Source organism: Diabrotica virgifera, chromosome 2, assembly GCF_917563875.1.
Source record: "Diabrotica virgifera virgifera chromosome 2, PGI_DIABVI_V3a".
Classification (NCBI taxonomy): Eukaryota; Metazoa; Arthropoda; class Insecta; order Coleoptera; family Chrysomelidae; genus Diabrotica; species Diabrotica virgifera.
Genome location: NC_065444.1, coordinates 91277992 through 91300616, shown reverse-complemented (window position 1 = coordinate 91300616; position 22625 = coordinate 91277992). Strand labels below are relative to the sequence as shown.

The 22625-nt window shown below is 34.3% G+C and overlaps 1 protein-coding gene across 4 annotated transcripts in view; it reads right to left on the bottom strand.

The window, feature by feature from the left end:
- LOC114332233 (nardilysin-like) overlaps positions 1 to 22625 on the bottom strand; it is a 158393-nt gene that overhangs the window by 80217 nt on the left and 55551 nt on the right. The window contains exon 2 of one of the 4 annotated variants that reach the window (XR_007696119.1): positions 6689 to 8616. The exons of 1 other annotated variant lie outside the window; for it this stretch is intronic. Coding sequence is in view for 2 of the 3 variants with exons in the window: in XM_050642716.1 (XP_050498673.1) it covers positions 7785 to 8616 (832 nt within the window). In the remaining variant the exon portion in view is untranslated. The remainder of the gene's footprint in view (positions 1 to 6688; positions 8617 to 22625) is intronic. 2 more of the 4 variants (XM_050642716.1, XM_050642715.1) reach the window with 2 other exon arrangements.

The following is a 22625-nucleotide window of genomic DNA, read 5'->3' as shown; positions in this document are numbered from 1 at the left end:
GAATAAATAAATTATTTAAAAAATTATATTAATAATAAATTATAAAATTTTAATAATTGTCAAGTATTTGTTGGTAATTTTTCGCAGAAGTACATACATAATATGTATAAGTGCGACAGAGACGCACCATAAAGTGCGACGCGTATCGGTTTTAAAGTGCGCATAATTAACAATTAAAAAATATCGGCCTATATTGAAATAAGCCGCGACTACGCATAAGAATCTGAAATCTAATAATTTACATATGAGTTTTCAATCCTCGAAAATGCGCATTTTTGCATTTTTCAGATTTTAAATCGCTTATAACTCGAAAACTATCAACTTTTGAGAAAAATGACAAGAGACCTTTTTTGTTTAAAAGTACCTAGAAAAACCTAAAAATACATTTTTGGAGCCAAAAAGGTAATTTTGAATTTGTTTAAAAAAATTGTTTTGCCCGGCACCTTTCTGATTTGTTGAACACTTTTGAATTTTTTTTTGTGGAAAAATGTTGACACTTTTGAACAGGTATGCGCAAAGAAACCGAATCAGAAAATTTTTCATTTGGGAGCGGCCTCACAACATATTTATATGGAAAGAAAAACTAATAAAGTATTACCAGTGCTGTTTTTGTAACAATATAGGTGCCGGTACGCAACGTTCTGGGGAGTCTGGGGAGTGTTCATAAGGGGGGTCCGCCTCCGGGAAATTTTTTTAAATTTAGCCTAATAAGGGCGTTTTAAAGCTATTTGGGAGCAAGGAAAAAATTCAGGAATTTGTCTATAATTTTTTTGTGTTTTTTATGTTTTGTCCCAAGAGGTACCGGTACGGCGTACCGGCGCGTACCGTAACAAAAACAGCACTGAGTATTACAATAAGGGGAAAACTCTTTACAAAATTAAACTATCAGTGAGAAAATTTTTTTATTATGTACAACCTGTCTGAAGTTTGGAGTGAATTTAGTGCAACTGATTCTCATTAGGGAGATATTCATCTGTTAGCTGAGATCTGTAGGTACCGATTTTTAATAAAGTTCATTCTTAGGTTTATCTTAGATAAAGGGGCTTAGCACGTATAAGTTGAGCCAAACATCGCATCGTGCACAATTTCTTGTCAAATGTTTTCAAAATTGCCAAACACTTTATTCTGTATTTAATAGTGGTCCGCACAAAACTAGCCCACGGTCCGGATGCGGACCGCGGTCCGCCAATTGGTGACCCCTGCCCTATACCTAACTGCTTTAATTTGTGAGTTATTGTTGATTCAAGCCAAACATTAAATTATTGCAATAAAATACGTGAAATTTTATTAGGTTGGCAGTGACAATATTCAGTCACAAATAATTTTTCAGAAGTAAATATATATTAATCTAGACTGATCCTTACAATTACCAATAATGGTTGAGTTATCAAAATACCTACGTAGTTAAGATTGTTGGTGCAGGTGCGATTAACAATTAAGCGCAAATTAAAGCAGTTAGGTATAGGGAATGCTTAAGAAATAAAAAGGTACCATAAAATATCATTTCATTACAATAATAAAATACAGGGTGTTCCATTTAATAAAATTCAGAAAATATTCATTCCAAGTTTCGACTAACCCTGTATACTATAATTCAACATTTAGCTACACTAATACATTTTAACAATATGTAGTAGACTATATTAAAAATCATTTGAACATAAATAGAGTTTTTGATGTCAACCTACTACAATTCTACAGGGTGTGAAAGTTGCTACGAAATTAATAAGAAAAACGTAATTTTCTTTTAAACCACCCTATATATAGGGTTACCATACGTCCGGATTTCGTCCGAACAGTCCGGATTTGAAAGACATGTCCGGATTTTTTCTTTACTAAAAAAATAGAAAACACTTGGCCCAACGGTGGGAAATTTCATTCGGCGCAGCACCTAGTTGGTCGCACTGATTGTCAACAGCGCACGAGCACGAGCAGACAATAATCGGTTGACAGTTAGTTGAGTATAGTGTAATGACTACTGTGACCATAGATAAATAATATAGTATTACCGGCAGTGGCGTGCGGTGACTTTTTCGAAAGGGGAAGCGATTCAATAAGGATATAAAAATATTTTCTTAAGGATCGAGGGTCGAGTCACTTCCCACCTGATAACACTCTGATGCGCAGGGGCTCTCTATCAGCAAAGTACTTAATTATGTGAGACGTCCTGGGTACAAGGACTCACACACTAAATCCGTGACGCGTGAATGCGTGAGGAACTCTATTCCCGCTATTTCTATTGACTAGTGACCAATCATTGATCTGTATTGCTAGCTCGGGCCTTGAGTCCTCGCGCCGGGCCCGGGCTTGGTTTTCTGAAGAAGAATCCTATTAAAAAAAAATTTATACTTCGAGGCATTTCCACAACACACAACTTTCACTAAAATGACACTTATTTATACTCGAGGTCTATTCTCCTATCAACTTCTGATAATTTTTGAATGCAGTCTTTTTCAATGGATAATAGGGCTAACTTTCAAAGTCTGTCTTCGCTTGTTGAATTTCTTTTAAACTTTTAATTTGAAACTTTTAATACTGCAAAACTTCGTTCAACACATGCACTTGTGGCTGGGATAGTTAGTAGTACTAATTCAGACAACTTGACCACTTCACACAGTGACTTGTTTAAACCAGTAGTTATAATCCCAGATTTCTGGGTACATATTTCTTTATCATTAATGTCAGTTGTTTCATAAATGACACTTAACTGAGAATCCAAAGCTGGGATATCAAAAAATTTTCATTATTTAATCGTAGTGAAATAAATTCCTCTGTGAAATACTAAGATTATATATAATTCTACAAATTTTAAATCGTTAAAATTTTGAAAGCTAGAATTCATTTGCTGTAGAATATTATCAAAAGGTCTCTTTGTTTCCTCTGTTTTCGCTGTCTCTCTGTCTCCGAAATTATCAATCTTCATTATTTTTCTTTCATGTTCAAACCCCATATTTTCAGTTTTATCCCAAATATTTTTAAACTGCTCTCGTTTTTTTAATTATCGTATTAATAAAGTCATCAATTTGTCTTATACAAAATGCAATACCATTTGATTTCTGTAAAATGTCAAATAAAAGATCACTAAAAGGAAAAATCTCTGCAAAAAATTTAAATCGAAATATTCTTTAAGCGAATGTATGTAATACCTAAGCACCCCTTAGTTGTTTTTTGCCCTTAGCAGCAGTAACAGTCGGAGCATCTCACTTTCGGGAAGACGATAGGACGATCGCTTCCAGGGTACCAAAATTCGCGCGACTAGTGGGTGCGGTCATTGAACCCTGACCAATTTTTAAACGGGACAACTGCATGACAAGCGGCGATTTTGAGATGCGCTTCTGTCAGGAGTGGACCGAATAGTTGAATTGTGTGCATATTGAGTTCGTTCGTACGCGATTAATTTTTAATATTTTTCAATGCCTATTGCCTAGGTAATATGTAGATTACTTGGATTAGGGAAAAATTTTTGATTTCTTATATCGACGTATAAATAGGGAAGCGGTGCTTCCCCCGCTTTCATGGACCGCACGCCTCTGTACCGGACTGTGACTGTGTAATTGACCGTGTCTGTGAGCCTGGTACTTCGACTCCTGCTGAACGTACCTTTTCGATGATGAATTTTATGTGGACGGCTGAAAGAGGAAGATTATCTCTGCCTGTTGTAAAGGAGCTTCTCAATAATATTGAAACAAATTCTGTAATGTCATATCCCTGGGCCCAGCACAGACTAAGCAAAACTTGAATGTTTATCCTTTTCTTTTTCATAAATGATTTTAAGTTGTTTTTAATTAAGTAAAAGTGTATTAAACATAACGTAATTATATATTTGCAATTTATTATTTTATCTACCTTTTCTATTTTAAAAATATTTTTTTATATCGTTCTGTAATATTATTTTCGAGGTCTCGAGAATGTTAAAACATAGGAGTATATGTATTTTAAACTGGCAGAGATTTTCGATGTTAGTTGCATATTGTAGCGAAACAGCTCTACTTTTAATTGTGCCATATGCATTTCGCATATATGTACAATGTACAAATAGCAACACAGTCAAATTCACATTTTATATTTTCTACAACCCCTTGGACTACCCCTGTCCGGATTTGGCCTTAATAAATTATGGTAACCCTACCTATATAACGTTACAAAACCTCATATTTTAAGAAAGATGACATCGATTAGAATCCAAAAATGTAAAAATATACAAGGTGTTCCATTAAAAAAAAACGAAGTTATAAGCAACTTCCAGTATAACCGCAAGAAGAAAATAGATGAAATGATTTTCATTAAATATAGTTCGTCTAATTTACTTACCGTTGCACGTCATCCGCATCATAGCCCGCGACGTCGCATGATACCAACCATAGATAAGGTATATATATGATACCAACAAGAAATATTTAGGTGGTAGGTGTGTTCTTTTTTAGAATCATTTTGCAGAGTACATTGAAATTACAGCCACTAGACATATTTTGTTATATACGCGTAGAAATAATATTTGAAGATTTCTATTAATATTAACTTAAGGGGGGGTATAGTTAATTCTACGTTTTTTTTGCATAATTTTAAAACGTTTTCCTTTGAAAGTGGTAGGGTTAAATTAAATGGGTAAAAGGATATCTTAAAGAACTTGAATAAATATCTTGAAGATTATTCAGTTAAATTTTTATTGAAAAATATTTAAAAATGAAGTAGTGGCGTCATTTTTAAGTAGATGATCCAAAAAAGAAGATGATTTGCGGTGTACACCATATCTTCGGACAGAATCATTTGAAACATATAAACCAAAAATATTATTTTAGTTTAAGAGTTTTTTGAGGTAGTGACGTCGAGTTTTTATAATTATATTGATTTTTAAATTCATGGTATAATTTTAAAGTGAAAAAATCGAAAAAAACAAAAAAAAGTGTGTTCGGTAATGAGAAAAATGGTAATACAAACAAAAAAATATGAAAATAAACAAAAACTCGACGTCACTACCTAGTAAATTATCTAAAAAAGAAGTATGCAAAATTTCAGAAAGATTGGTGCATTACTTTTTGAGTTATGATGTACACCGCCTCAAAAAAACATGTTTTTCAGAAAACGCGTTTAAAAAAAATGTAGTTTTGTCAATATAATACTAAGAAAATTTTTGTATATGTCCATATCTCCGTCAATTTTGCTCGGATTAACTTGAAATTTTAATGGTATACTCTTGAAAATATTTTCAATCAAATAAGCCAATTTTAACTATTTATAATGGGAAATAAGCCACAATATTATTAAAAAATGATTTTTATTAATGGCTTATATTTTATATATTTATAATGGCTTATTTCCCATTATAAATAGTTAAAATTGTAAAAATGCCACAAGAAAATAGCTTCAGAACAACAAATAAGCCAATAAAAGAAATCTAAAAAAATAATCAAAAATACTATACCCCCCCCCTCAAAGAAATACACCACATGTTTCATTTAATTTGTATCAATGGATTATAAAGCGTTTTTATGAAAAGAACATTTGTTCGGAACACACTGTAACTGTAATCGAACGAAGGTGACATTTTGGTATAAATTGGTAAAATTTATTTGACAGTTGCGATATTGACAATTCAAATTTGTTTTTATTCTTTACTATAAGTAATTATTTGTTATATTGTTTATTATTTGTTTTACTATATTTATTGTTTTTATTATTTACTTTATCGTAAGATTATAATTTAATTCTTGTTTTCTATTTCTAATGTTTTTATTTATTTACAGTGAATATTAATTTGTTTTGTTGTATAATCCACTTAGCAATAATTATGTGATCTATTTGATTTAAAATGGATTCAGGATTTTTTTATACTTTGGCAACTATGTCAACTTAAATCTCTGATGTAGATAATGACATGCCAGGGTAAGTATGGGGTAAGTACTTATATTAGACGAACTGTAGTGTAGATCACTCTTTAAAACCCCTTCATTCCGATTTTCATGATTCTGCTGCCTTTAATTCCAGAGATATTTATAATAGGCTCTTTATCTGCTAGGCAAATTGTCTATAAAAACATTGAAAAGCAAGCAATGTCACAAACCCAAGAACATTAAATTGAATAATAAATTATTGCTAGGATAGAGATTAATAACATGTGTTTTATTTCAAACAAATCCAAGACAAATTGTTTGAAAAAATTCGTTCGGACAAATGCTCACTTTTAAAACCTAGCATTCCACTGCATTGCAACATTATAAGGTGGTTGTAACACTAAATAACAATTGTAGAAACTGTAATTATTCCTCTGCTTTTGAAAAAGGACATAAACTATTTTTAAACTCATCAATATCTTCAATAAAATATCCAGCAGGTTTCCCTTCTGGTAAATTTTTATTATCGCCCAGTATTTTCAGTGCTGTATCTTTAAGGCCACTTTCATCTATTACTGTTGCTTCAGTAGAGGTAGCTTGGTTATCTTGAATATGGCCAGCTATTTGAAAACTAATCTTCCGGAAGTTTTCTTGGTTACCAAAATGATTGTGTTTATTCCACCATATCTTAATATTGTCCAATGTTATAGTCTTAATGCATTCTATCTCTTGTTTTGCCCTGTCAAACATATAATCATCATAGATAATCTCTAACCAATTCCTATACAATTCTTCTGATACATTATGGTCACACACTTGTTTTGTTTTAATCAAATCCTCTTTAATCTTCTCTAAACCTTCAACAGTAGTTTCATCTACTAGTTTTTGAGATTGTTTTAAAAATGCTTCAATTCTGGAATCTAAATATTCTGTGGAATATTTATTAACCTGAGAGGTAACATGTATGGAGTAAACTAATACACCATGCACTCTACGCCCATATGTAGATACAGCATACCCTAGTTGTTAATTTGTACGGAGAGTGTTGTAACATGGTTCATCAATTATTCTCATAAGTATGTCCATAAGAACCATGTCTTGCAGAGAAAACAATCCTACTTGGTATAAATTTGAAGTAATGCAATTGGTATCTTTTTTATTAAATGATTCCACAAATAGACACTTTTCCCCAAGAGGTATCTGTGGTACATACAATTTGGGATATTTTTCTTTTGGTATTCCTTCAAAATCCAAACTTGTAATAAACTTGTTAATGGTGTCACATGCTACATCTGCTGAAACATTTCCCTGAACAAGAGATTTAACATAAAGGTTTTTTGGAAAAATTTGAATAAAATCTAGCATATCATCAAAAGTAAGATTATAAAGTTCCCTGTAAGTATCTAAAGGAGAAAAATAGTTTCTAATCAACAGTTTTTGTTCAAGTTCATATTCTAAAGAATCGGTTTGAAATACTCTATTATAATATTGTTTTAAAGTCTCTTCTTTAACCCCATTAAATATGTCTTGATTTATATGGTCAGACAAATTTAATACATATTTTGTCATTAATTCCAATAACAATGGCAACTTTTCATTAAACCCATCTACTTGCACTGTGATTCCCCTGTCTTCAGCTGTAAAATATGCACACAAACTGGCCATAGTAGCTGGATAAACCTCTTCACATTTAGCAAATGATAGTAGTTCAACAAACAAATCAGTTAAGGCAAAATTTTTTGGTGATTCTATGGTAACAGGATTTATGAGGTATATACAGAAATGGGCTGTTGGTAGCTTAAACTTTTGATCTTGTCTGTACCATAATTCACATTTGTCTGTATCTATTAATTTTTCTGGATAATCAGGGTGATTGGAGGTGCAAGGTAGTAAATCAAAATTGCTGGTCAAAAAAGGGTTAGGAGGAGGGAGACTGAGTTCAGTATATGGTACCACTAACTCCCATTTGCTTAATAGTTCCTCAGAAATCTGTATGTCTGTGTATTCGGCTTGTAACCATTTTTCTTTCTTGTTGAATTGTAAACCATCTGGTAATACTTTTGTTGTAATAGCAATGTATACATTTTTGGGTGTCAACTTGTTCACTACCTCAGTTATTTTATCTTCTCTATATTCCATGTATATTTTACTAGCAGAAATGACATCTTCAGGAGGATATACATGCAAGTTAGTGGCAAGTGTAATTGTGGTATAACTAGCCGAATATTGAGTTTCAAACCTAAAATCTGTATCAGCAATTACTTTCAGCTCTTCAAACACTTGTTCTTGTGGACCCTCTGTTTTTAAAAGATTGATATAAGCAAAAATTACTGCAATAACATCAAAGACATGTTTTAACCCCTCTTCTGTTAATACTACATTTAAAGTAAACAAGCTAAAAAGAGAGTTATTGTCATACTCAGAACAGGAACAACCTGATGTTAGTGCCAAAGCCCACATATGCTTCTTCAAATACGACAAAATACTACCTTTACCTTCATCACCCAACAAATGTGATAAATATTTTATTGGTTTGCTCTTATATTCATATTTATGTGATGGTAAAGCCCAAACAAGATCTAGTTGAATTGTTTCATTTAATGGTTTAATATAGTAGATTCGGTTAAATTCAGGTGTATCAAAAACATCAACAAACTCGCTAAAATTAGGTTTAGGTAAATTATTATTTGGTATACCTGAAAAGAAATCCTTGACATAATCTTCTAGTGTGTCTAATGGGAGTCTTGCTTGTACAGCTAAAGTCATGTTATGTGAAGAATAGTACCTCCTTCTATGTTTGTGAACACTTTTGTATAACTCATCATCAGATATATTGTCTTTTAAAGTCTTCAAATTACCCCATGGAAAGCTTACCTGTACAGGTGTATCTCTTTTAGCTGACCTCATTAACAGTTGAATTTTTCTCCACCAATCATTTGGTAATGCCATTTGAAATTCTGAGTCAACAGCCTCTCTTTCCCTGGTTAAGGCTTCTTTTTTCAATAAGGGAGCTATAAAAAACTGGGACCATTTATCCAAAGCTTCCGGCAAATGTTTCTCAAGACACTCGAAGTAAAAAGATGTGCTCTCATATTCTGTCCAGGCATTCGTGCTTCCGCCCCCTTTTCTGATAAAGGAATCAAAATCATTTTCTGTAGGAAATTTCTCACTGCCCATAAAAACCATATGTTCCAGAAAATGGGAGAGCCCTAAGATTTCCACAGGATCACAAAAGCATCCAGCCCCTACTTGCAAAGTTGCAGCTGCCATTTTTTCTTCATTAGTAGTTTCTAGTTGATTTATTTCATTTGAATCTATTTGATCTTTCACATCGGATATAAGCACTGCAACTAAACCATTTTTTAATTTTAAAATTTTGTATTCTTTTTTATCACTTTCACTTTTTATAGGAGTTTTTAAAATCTCAATTATATGGTCTTCCATTTTCCACACCTTGGGTTGACCTTTATTTTTTGCCGATCCACTCAATAATTCAGGAAAAACCCACTTTTTCTATTTAATCAATTTTCCAGGGAAATTGTTTTGAAGTATTAAGAGATACATTTTAAATCTGGAGCTAAACTATCAAATATAAATGACCACCGGCAACATTCGCTCTCTAGATTAACATTGAAATATGGAAACATTGTTTGGACGACTGTAAGGTAATGTCAGGCGCAAACTGCTAACATCGATTGTTTTGTGTCAGTGTCATATGTTTTTGACATTGAAATGAATAAAAATATTTAATAGAAATGAATACATAGTTTGTTGAAGTTGAATTTTATTACAAAAAAATATAAAAAATTAACATAAAGCAATATGTAAAAGAAAAGTACAAAGAAAAGTTTTTAAATATTGCTGCTACTACAAGGTATGCAACCCGTAGCCCACTGTTCTCACCCTTCCTTATTTTCACAATGTATTAATGCAGCGTTTCCCAACCGGTGGGTCGCGACCCACTAGTGGGTCGCGGACAGATTTCAGGTGGGTCGCGGCGTGGCTCTTACGGTAGCTGAGTGGCGTACAGAGTACAGAATAGCGTATCAACATGGGTGAGGGATGGGCCGCGAATATGAGAAAACATCAAAAGGTGGGTCGCCAGACATAAAAGGTTGGGAACCACTGTATTAATGGATTAATAATTTTTCTTTTGTGCCTAAGTAAAAGATTTATATAAAGATAAAAAAGTATCAATTCAAGTAGATCATAATATCATATGACCAATTGTTACATCAAAAGGCATTCCACACCGAGCTGTTTTAAGTCCACTTCTTTTTAATCAGTAGGAAGACACACTGATTCTAGTCTCTGAAAACCCATTCTCATTAAAAATGATGGCAAGCAAATACTTCTTAATCAAACATTATTACTGCACGTATAATGCAAAGATAATCAATTAAATAAGTACAGCTGATTTAACATTGGTAGGGTGGGGTACATGTATGTGGGGCAGGGGCACCATCGGACAAGTCGAATTTACCGTCTTAACGCAATCCAATATTTCCGATATTTCGGTTATGGGCGCGCTGTCAGTTGACATGATGCCATGTATGTGTAGGTATGGTGTGTGGATGCCATCATAACTCTTGTATGTGTAGGAATGCATTTAAAAATTTTGTGGTCAACTGAAAATTTTAGGCGGCAAAAGTCAATTTTTTAACATTTTCTTCATAATATGGTAATTGATGTTTTGCAGAATTGCGTGGATGTTAATTAAACACCGAAGTACTTCTAGTCAGTTTTATTTTAAAAGAAAACTCAATAATTCTACAAATAACTTAAACATCAAAATCAACATTTATTTTTCTTTTTGACACATTTTTTACTTATAGTTGACATCTGACACTTATATAACATTGTTTCCAACTACATCATACAATAACAAAAATCCCCTAGATTTGCCGTTGCTTATTTTTACTGGGTATTCAACACCCCCCCTCAACGGTAAATCTCCTAGATCTAAATTAATTTTTTTATTCTAAACCTAGCAACTCTCTAAATTTTTTAAACAGAGTTAAACCTAATGGTTTTGTACATATGTCAGCCTGTTGGTCACTTGTATTAAGATATTTTAATACAACAATATTTTCCTTAATTTTATCTCGTACAAAATGAAATCTAATATCAACATGTTTTAGTCTTTTATGAAATTCCGGATTTCTACTAACCCTTATAGCGCTTTGATTGTCTGCATGAATTAGAACCGCTACATAATCAGGTTTTATTTTTAAATCATACATTAAGTATCTTAGCCAACATGCTTCACTCACACATACACTTAGTGCAACATATTCAGCTTCAGTAGAGGACAAACTGACTGTAGACTGTTTCCGTGATGCCCATGACACCGTGCAATTAAAAACTTTGAATACATATCCTGATGTAGATTTTCTATCAGTACGGTCACCTGCCCAATCTGAATCTGAGTACCCTACTATCAAATTTTCCTGTTTATATTTATGTTTATAGTATATCAAACTCATAGTAACTGTGCTTTGAATATATCTCAATACTCTTTTTATTGCTACCCACAAATCGTTACTTGCACATGTTTGATACCTGCTTAATATACCTATAGCTATACACAAATCTGGTCTTGAGCATAACATTGCATACATCAAACATCCTATAGCAACTCTACATTTCTTTTCTATCTCTATGCTCTCAGATTTTTCTCGTTTGAGAAAATCGTGGTGAAAATTATTATCCATTGGTGTTGTTGATGGTTTGCAGCTTGACATGTCAAATTTCTTCAAAACATTTTTTAAGTAAACAGTTTGATTAATTTTTATTTTGCCTTCAGACAAATTTTGAGTTATGCACATACCCAAAAAATGTTTTATTTGACCTAAGTCGTTCATTTTGAAGTTTTTGTTTAAAATGTATTTTATTTTCTCAACTTCTTGATCATTTGTACCTGCCAACAGCAAATCATCAACATACAGCAAAATGTATATCCTACCTTTTTCATTTACTTTAATATAAAGACAATATTCATATTCAGATCTTGAAAAACTAAAATTTTGCATCAAATTATGAAATTTGTCATTCCAATTTTTAGGTGAACTTTTCAAACCATATAAGGATTTTCTTAATTTGCAAATAGTGCCCTCTTTTTCTTTAAATCCCTTTGGGAGTGAAATAAAAACATTTTCTTTAATATCCCCATTTAGAAATGCACTACAAACATCTACTTGATGAATTTTCATATCAAAAGTATTACACATGGCTAAGAAAATCCTTATTGATGGTAATTTTGCTACTGGACTATAAATATCATTAAAACACATACCAATTTGTTGAAAACCTCTAGCTACCAAACGAGCTTTATATTTCACTACTTTACCATTTTCATTTTTCTTTTTCTTGAACACCCACTTGCACTCAATGACTTTTTGACCATCACTACTTTGCACAAACTCCCATGTTTCATTTTCTAGCAACGCATTTATTTCTGATTGCATAGCTTTCTTCCAATTTTTACACTCACTACTGGCCACTGCATCATCATACGTCTGGGGTTCTTCATCATCACTAAAAGTCAACAAACTCATTTCGTCATCATCCAGAACATAATCATCATATCTTGAGGGTCTTTTTATATGTCTTCTCAGGTCATATCCATGCTCCTGCTCTATTTCATTCACATCTTCAATACTGCTATCAGTTTCGAGGTCACTCTCACTGCTTTCTTCTCTATTATTTTGAGGTTCTTCTGCTTCACTGTCATCTTCTTCTGACTTTATCTCCTCACATATCATCTGTATGTTTTTATTCATGTCTGTCTCCCCATTTTTTATTTCTATGGTTTTCTCGGGCAAAAATATGACATCTCGATGAATTTCAACTTTATTTTTGTCTGGGACAAATATTTTGTAACCTTTTACATCCTCACTGTAGCCAATAAAGAAACCAAACATATTTTTTGCATCCCATTTTAATCTCTTCTCTTTTGGGACATGCACTGATACTCTAGAACCAAAACTCTTGAGTGTAGAAATATTATTGACTTTCTTTTTGTACCATAATTCATAAGGTGTCACATTTTTTATGCTACTAGGGCCTGTTCGGTTTAAAACATACACTGCTGTATGTATGGCCTCTGCCCACAAGTTTTTATTCAACTTTTGCCCTTGTATCATAGTTCGGGCTGATTCAACTAGGGTTCTATTTTCCCTCTCAGCCCTACCGTTCTGCTGAGGCGTATACACTACTGATCTCTGATGTTTTATGCCTTGATAGTCAAGCATCTCCTTTATTTCTTGGTTCATAAACTCTAAACCGTTATCTGATCGTAAAGTTTTCATCTTGTAGCCAGGGCCGGATTAAGGCACGGGCCAACTGGGCCGCGGCCCAGGGCGGCAAAATTTTGGGGCGGCGGATTTGAGAAAAAAAAAGTGTAATTATTTTTGATTGATTATAAAGCTTTATTATCGATTATCAAGACCAGTGAACCTGAGCATTAAATATTAAAAAACTATTTTATTGTTTATTATTTATTTATAACGCGACACTCTGCGCGGTGTAATGTGTCGCAGTACACTACGCTACGCCACTCTATCCAAGTGAGTCGAAGGGGCGAGGCGGCAGTCTGTATCGTACGCTACGCACGGGAAATTTAGTTGTGGGATCGTAGTAGTTGCTAGCATTGGCTGATGGCAGGCGTCTTGTCGCCTTGCCGCTTCCCTCCCCCCACCAACTCCATCACCGCCACGCGCCATTGTCATTCGGTTGTCTGGTCTCAACTCCACGTACTGCAGTCTGTCTAACTGTTTAGGTTTAACGTTTTTGTAATTTGTTTTGAGCGGAGTAACATTTTGAAATTGTAACTTGTGAGGTAAGAAATATTTATTTGTTTATAGTAATGGTAATGTAAGTTAATATAGACCGCGCTGTAGCGGTCGCAATTTTTGACCGATTTTCTTCAAATTCGGCACACGCACACACTTTCCTTTTTGCAATATCTCGGCTAAGTTATTTAGCCAAAAGAATCCCATAACATTTACCCCCTTTTTGGGGGGGTTTTACCCCAAAATTTTGGTTTTTGGGGCCCGTATGGGAAAAATTCTTCTTTATGTTTTAAATTCGTGTAGAGCATATTTTTCTGAAAATGTTAAGGCAAATTTCGATTTTCTAGCTAATTCCGTTCTCTATAAGGAAAAATGTAATTCGGCATGTTGCCATACGTATAGGTTTCACAATGAGTTGAATAAGTAATGGAAGGAAATTCGCTTCCCTCATTTTTTCGCTTCATTTTTCCTGTCGTATCGTACTACAGTTTTGAATTATACAGATATTCTTTTTTTTACAGTCAGACCTTTACTTCCGATGTCATTGATGCTATAACAAGCAGCTGTACCAATGGATGGACGCAAACGGCTCAGTGGGTGGCAATACAAAAAAGTAGCCGAAGAGAAGAAAAAAAAATTGACAGAAGTTGTAAATAAAACTGCGAAGCTTGATACATTTTTTACAAGAAGTAACCTACCAGTGCCACCAGAACCAGTGCTTTTAGAAAGTGTCAAAGAATTTTGTGAAGTAGAACTAGAAGTATGTTCCATATTAACGCCTTCAGCTTCAACAGCTTCAGCATCAGTGCCTTCAGCTTTAACATCAACCCCTCCAGCTTCAGCATCAGCCCCTTCAGCTTCAACATCAACCCCTTTAGCTTCAGCATCAGCCCCTCCGGTTTCAACATCAACCCCTTCAGCTTCAGCATCAACCCCTTCAGCTTCACCCTCAACCCCTTCAGCATCAGCACCTTCAGCTTCGTCATGTGTTGATACTGACAAGATCAAACCAGCTATATCCGAATTAACTTTTGTTGTTGACGAGATTGAAGATCAATTAACAGTCTCTGAACCTGACTCTTCTGTCCATTTGAAACCAAATTATGATCCTGCTTTATGGATAGTGAATGAAGAGACGCGGGAATATTTTGTTAAAAATGGATGGAATCAAAATAAAGATTGCGATTTTAAAAAATCTGAAAGGCAATATCCAGACAGGAAAAGAGTGTTGGCTAAATGGCTATTCGACAGAAAACTTGCAAATGGCGAAATTGTAAATAGAGATTTCTTGATTTACTCACCAAGTTTAGGCTCTTTGTTCTGTGGTCCATGCAAATTGTTTAGTTCGACATCTACTCAGTTTACTGAAAATGGGTTCAGTGATTGGAAACATGCATCAGCGAGAATAAAAGAGCATGAAAACTCGCACGTTCACTACAATAGTGTAATAGTATACAAACAAAGAGCAGAAGCAGCCGGGAGGATCGATAAGCTTCTACAAAACCAAGTGGAAGAAGAAATAAGGTATTGGAAGGCAGTTCTCCAGAGAGTGGTGGCCGTAATAAAAAAACTTGCCTCGCGTGGTCTTGCCTTTAGGGGGACTGACGAAAAATTTGGTTCTTTTTCAAATGGCAACTATATGATGTGCTTGGAGCTGATTGCCGAATTTGATCCATTTTTGAAAGCACACATTGAAAAATATGGGAAAGCGGGTAAAGGCAAACAGTCATACCTATCATCAACCATTTGTGAAGAACTCATCGAAATAATGGCAAAAACCGTTATTGATACAATTTTGAATGATGCTAAGAAAAGCAAGTACTATTCTATAATAGTAGATTCCACCCCTGATGTAACACACATTGATCAATTGTCTTTCATATTAAGGTATGTGAATGAATTGGGAATCCCTGAAGAACATTTTGTTGAATTTATGAAAAATCAAGGTCATACAGGTGAAGAACTAGTGAACTCAGTGCTTTCTTTCCTACAGTCGAAAGGATTGGACATACAAAACTGTAGGGGACAGTCCTATGACAACGCGTCAAATATGTCAGGAATGTACTCGGGGTTGCAGGCAAGACTTAAAGAAAGAATCCCTTGATATTTTATGTGCCTTGTTCAGCGCATTCACTAAATTTAGTGGGATCAAGCGCAGCAGAATGCTGTTCTCTTGCAAAACATTTCTTTGATCTCTTGCAAGGATTGTACAATTTTTTCTCGTCTTCTACGCACAGGTGGAATCTTCTTCTGTCAAATTTCACGGCCACAGGAAAGGACAAGAACACGTCGTTGAAGTCTCTCAGTGTTACAAGATGGTCTGCAAGGGAAGAAGCTTGCAAAAGCCTTAATAAAGACTACAAACCCATGGTCAAGACGCTGATAGACATGACTTCAAGCAATCATGAAAACAAAGGGTTGTTGCGAAAACTAATGTCTCTAGAAACATGTTTCATGGCAGCCCTTTGGGGAGATGTACTTCAAAAATTTAATTCAGTCAGTGAAAAGATCCAGGCTGAAAATATGACCGTGGACAGCGTTGTAATCCTGTACAACTCACTCACAGAGTATGTGATGAACATGAAAGACATGTTTACCCACTATAAGAAAGAGGGCGAAAAAAAACTGCAAATTGCGCAAGGTGAAATGAGACAGAACGATGAGCCAGAACTTCCACAAGAGACGCAGCCGCAGGTGCAGCAAGATTTTGATCGCCCAAAAAGAAAGGCGAAAAGAAAGAGGTTCTTTGATGAATCTTCAGAAGAAGATGAAGAAAGAACTTATGATGAGGATGATGACATTAGGGGAAATTGTCTTCAACAAAGTTATGACATCATCGTGGAAACACTTCAGTTTCAGTTAGACAAAAGGATCTCTGTGTACACAGACTTCGTTGCAAAGTTTTCATTTCTAACAAAATTAAAGACTCTAACTACCGAAGAAATTACTGCTAACGCGACGTCTTTGCAGAAAATCTATATTGAAGACATTGAAGAGTCAGAGTTTATATGCGAGTGCATCCATCTGAAAGGACTTCTGATCCGAGGAAACTACAAAGAAGCCGAAAAAGACTTTTCACTATCAAACTTGTACAGATTTTTGATAGAAAAAAATCTACAGGACTTGTTTCCCAACGTGGCTATTGGTTTGAAAATGTTTTTGACAACTCCTGCTACAAACTGTTCTGCTGAGAGATCGTTTTCGACCTTGAAAAGAGTAAAAAACTATCTGCGTTCAACAGTGACTCAAGAACGACTCGTCAGCCTGGCTGTTTTAGCCATAGAACATGAACTGACAACAAAACTCGATTTCAGTGCAGTTGTTGATGATTTTTCCAATGCACGTGCAAGAAAGAAGAAGTTTTAAGTTATATTTACTTTAACAAAGCTAATTTAGTGAGTAAGTTATTTGTTTGGATATGTGATTTGTATGCTCTGAACAGTTATATTTCGATGTTGTATATATTTGTTATTATCCTATATTCAATACAGAAATTATCATTTATTTTGCAGTCTTACTCTGTACACCTTTTACTAATTTTAGCCCCTTCCTAACTGTCCTGTTTTTGCCCATAAATCGACAGCAATGACCGATTATGGCTCAAAGCCTGCGGGCACATTCACAGGTGAGCCGTCGCCGAGTAACGAAGCCGAATTTTCACTTCACTCCAAATCAATCATTCTCAGCCAAAATAGTCATAAAACTATAAAAGAATTGTTGAGTTTGGGAATTACGAGCTGCATGATGTTTCACAAAATAATATCAACAACGATTTTATTTACTATTATTGTAATCTTAAGTAATGGAATATCACGGTTGTAGAAAATGGTTTCGTAATTAACGGAGTTTTGTCAAATAGTTTATTTTAATTAATAAAACGCAATTTTAGGACATAGTTTCTTGTTTTCATCATGAGAGGTACTAAAACCATTACAATATCAAGAGACAGTTGAGCGCTGGAAAATGTCCCAAAATGCGTTATTTTGCCTCTAAATTTCAATTTTTTTCGGGGGGGGGCCCCGGACCCCCCCCCGGTGTTGCACCCCCGCTAGGGCGGCAGGCAGACCTCTGGCCCATGGGCGGCAAAAGTGTTAATCCGGCCCTGCTTGTAGCCTGTCTCTCTCTCGGCTAATGATATAAAATTTTTAAGGTGTTTCTTAACTTCTGATTTATTTTTCATGAAATACGCGTACCTATAATTTGTATAGTCATCCTTTAACAACAGGAAATACCTATTTCCCCCTAAAGACTCTTCTTCCATAGGGCCACATACGTCTGTATGCACTAATTGTAATGGCTCACTTGCTCTTGATTCACTTAACTTGAATGGTATTCTGTGTTGTTTACCTGTTAAACACTGTTCACACACGAATTTTTCGTCTATAAAATCAATGTTATTTTGCCTTAAAAAGTTTCTCACATATGTAGTATTTTGATGTGCTAGTCTGCAGTGCCAAACTCTCAAACTTTCTGTTGTTTTTGCAGAATTACACTCTGATAAAAATACATCTACTAAACAGCTGTTTTCTTGAACTTGACCGTCAGACAAGTTTTCGTTAGGGGTGCGTTCCGAAATTAAAATATTTGCAAAGGTTTCAGTGTTTTGTTCTTGTGAGAATAACATTTTGTATAATTTGTTATCCCGTGTTGCCAATGCTCTTATTTCTCCTTTGTCATTATAAAATTCACATTTTTCATTGTTTGAAAACATCTTATAACCTTTATCTAAGGCACATCCAGCTGAGAATAAATTAAATTTTAAATCTGGCACAAATAATACATCTGACAGGGTTGACTTTATAAATTTCTTACCATTAAATGCCCATAGAGTTATTTTTCCAATACCTTTAACTGGTAATTTTTCTCCATTTCCGACTTTTACTTGTTTTTTATAGCTTATCTCTATCAATTCTTCAAACAGATCTTGATTCCAGCACATATGTTCGCTAGCTCCTGTGTCCAAGCACCATTCATTTTTATTTTTCTTACTCCCAGTATATACCATGAATGCATTACTGTCAATTTTATTTTCTTCTCTGCTTGTCTGTTGTTTTTCATTTTTATTTTTATTAAACCAACACTCTTGTAAGTTGTGTCCTCGTCTTTTACATTGACTGCATACTTTTATGTCTTTCTGGCTATTATTATCTCTCTCTTTCTTCTTGAAAAAGCAATTTTTCGCAATATGGCCACCTCTGCCACAAAAATGGCACTTTAACCTGGTTTTCTTTTGCCCTTTAAATTCTCTGCTTGTATCACTTTTCATCGCCAATGCTGTGCTGCCCTGTGCTGACTTACTTCTTTCTTCTTCGATAAGTAGTCTTGATGTAAGTTCATCTAGAGTTTGTTTATCAGATGGTACGGATTCCCATGCGGACCGAAAATGCTTATATTCCTCTGGCAATGCCATAAGTATTTTTGTCATGATCATTTTATCGGACAGCTCTTCACCAGCTTGTTTTAGCTTATTTTTTATCTCTTCAAGCTGTGATATGAATGAGGCAACATTTTTACCTGATGAAAACTCCAAGAGAAAAAACTTTTGTTGCATTAAATGAATGCTCACCTCTGACTCTTTGTCGTAGACAGACTTCAACTTTGTCCACATATCTTTCGAGGTCTCACAGGATAAAATGTGTGTCATAGGGCCTTGCTCTATTCTGGTTACTATAAATTCTTGTGCTTTTGAATCACCAGCATCCCATTTCTTTTGGTCATCTCCAGTAGTGCTCGGTCTCACAGACTTTCCTATTACTATGTCATAATAACCACGGCTTTTTAGCACTACCCTTGTTTGAAATTTCCAGGCTACCCAGTTGTCACCACCACTAAGTTTCAACGCAGCCGATGAATTTTCCATTTTTCGGATTTATGTTTTTCTTTTTTTTATGTATATATACTCGAGCTTCTTTTTCACCTTTTTTTTTCAGCTTTTCTTTTTTATTTTCGTTGGCCGCGGCAAACTACCGACACAGGCTCTTCAACACTGACTTTTTTTACTGGCGAAATACTCACGAAAACAAGTGATCTGGGCCATAACCTGATGTTTTGCAGAATTGCGTGGATGTTAATTAAACACCGAAGTACTTCTAGTCAGTTTTATTTTAAAAGAAAACTCAATAATTCTACAAATAACTTAAACATCAAAATCAACATTTATTTTTCTTTTTGACACATTTTTTACTTATAGTTGACATCTGACACTTATATAACATTGTTTCCAACTACATCATACAATAACAAAAATCCCCTAGATTTGCCGTTGCTTATTTTTACTGGGTGACTGGGTATTCAACAGTAATAAAGTCGGCAAAACAAAGAGTGCTGCTATTCGTGATTTAATGTAATAATCTAAGACGGCTATAGTTGGCTATAGGTTCAATGCCATATTAGAGTGCAAGTCTAGACTGCTTGTCTGACGACTTAATTTTTTAGACGCCAGGGTCGGTTGGGGCAGATTGGATTAAATAGACCGGGGCAGATTGGTACAGTGTATCAATAACTGCCCCTCAAGCAAAATTATGGATTTTTCTATCCGATACAGGATGATATCAGCTCTAGGTATACTTAAACGCGACAATGTAGCTAAACTGGCATATTCCAATGAAATGACAGAGAGTATATACCTACCAGACATACCTACCTATCCATTGTACATTCATGGTTGGTTCTGAATAGTCGCTAATTGTTTGAGCTCCCGATAAATTTAAAAATAAAGTGGTAACCGCAGCAAATTAATTATTTAAAATTTGAAAGACTAAGTAACACATCGTATATTATTAGTGAGTGAAAGATTTAAACAAAAACAATGGTGATTACCAGAGAAATCCGAGAAGAAATAGAACAAGCTGTAAATTCAGCTATTAGGAAGTGTATAAAAAGCGATACTCTTATCAGTGATATTTCAAAGCAAGTTTCTCAGTCAGTTATAAACACAATTGAACAGAAACTAAAAACGATTGAGAAATCAGTGGCGGAGTTGAAGCGAATATATGAATTGAAAATTGAAAACTTTGAAAACAAAATGCTGAAATTGGAAGATAAATTTACCAACGCCGATTTAGTAGAAAGCAAAATGGAAATGAAAATGGACCAGATAGATCAATCCATGCGAGCAACTAGCCTGAGAATATTTGGTATGAAAGAGAAACCTCAAGAAAATACGTCCCAAGAAATTATAAATATACTCAGCAAAAAAATGTCTATTACCCTGTCAGATAACGACATTGTGTCGTGCTATAGAATTGGTAAGATGCAACAGAATAAAGTTAGAGGCATTTTCTTAAAATTAAACTATTTTACTACTAAAAAACTTATTTATGGAAAAAAAAAGTTATTGAAAGGCACTGGTATAGTTTATACGTGAAGATTTAACCCCCTTAAGAAGAGTCAAGATGCTGAACCACGCTATAGAAAAATTTGGTTTAACAAATGTTTGGTCTGATAATGGTAAACTTCATATTACCAAAGAATACTCCATCCAACAAGAAGCGAAAGCGTGGAATATTTCGGGCTCCAAATTTCTTTGCGCATGACCATGCGCCATGTTTGATGTTTGATCGTTGCTCGTGCTCGCATTGGCGTAACGGCTGTTTATCTATGTACATGTGTTTGTGACAAGTGACAATTTGTTTGTGTAAATTTTCGTGTTTGGCGTTTTCATAATATTTTATAATTGTTGAAAAAGGTATATTAATATTAAAAATTATTAAAATAAACTATAATTGTGATGGCTGCACGCAAAGGTGGAATTTCTTGTGTGGTTCGTGGATGCCAGACTAGATCTGGGGAACAAATAAGTCTTTTTTCAATACCACGAGATCGTAGCAGGTAAACAAATCAAATTTGATATTAAAACGCGCTACAAAAGTTATCTGAACATTAATATTTTAATTCAATACATTTTTTTATAGAGCTGAATTATGGCTAAAAGCTGCAATTAGGGAAGATTTACTTTCAAAGGATGTCAATGAATTGCACAAAAATTATAGAATGTGTGAGAAACACTTTCAACCACATTATATAAATTTTATTTATACAAGCTCATCCTACGATATTCCCATACAACCAAGATGTACAATCTGCAGATGAACCCTTAAGAAAAATCATAAGACTTGAAACACAGATTGAAGGTAGGTACAGCTTATTTATTCACAATAATTACAGTGCCTCATAAAAGTCATATAAAAATAAGTACAGTAGAAAAAATGAAAAAATACCCATAAACAGTCATATAAAACACGCTGTATTTTCCTGTCACTGTGTCACAAAAAAAATTGACCAGCGCAAGTACTTGTAATAATTATTGTTACATGTACTTTCACTGGACAATTTTCTTTGTGACACGGTGACAGTAAAATACAGTGTGTTTTATATGTTCGTTCATGGGTATTCTTTCATTTTTCTGACTGTATCTGCTTGTATATGTACTGCTTATACATATGTACAGTGAAGTGATCTAATAACCTGCAGAATAATGCAAGAGATGGAAAACATAATACATTGTGAAGTAAAGAGAGGTGGAAATTATCAATATAAATGTATAAATTAACATTACATTACATAGTTTCCCAGCTTTAGCCATATAGAAGGAATATGACTACTGTTACTATGACAGGAGAATTTTATAAAATACTCCCCTCACAGACTACTAAAGGTGGGAAACTATGTAATGTAATGTTAATTTATAAGTTTATACTGATAATTTCCACCCGTTCTAATTTCATCTCTATTTACTTCGCAATGTACATATTATGTTTTCCATCTTTTACGTTATTCTGCCGGTTATTAGCACGCTCATCACTGTATAAGTTGTTTGTTGTTTTTCATCATAACATAAACAGGATCTAGAATTTTGAAATTTAATAATCTTTTATCAACCTTTAGACACCATTTTGCAACTTGTATTTTATAAGAACGTATCTTATGGTTACATATTGAGTAATACATATGTTGTGGTTTTAGATAAAACTGAAATAGATATTATGCAGCCAGTTGCCAA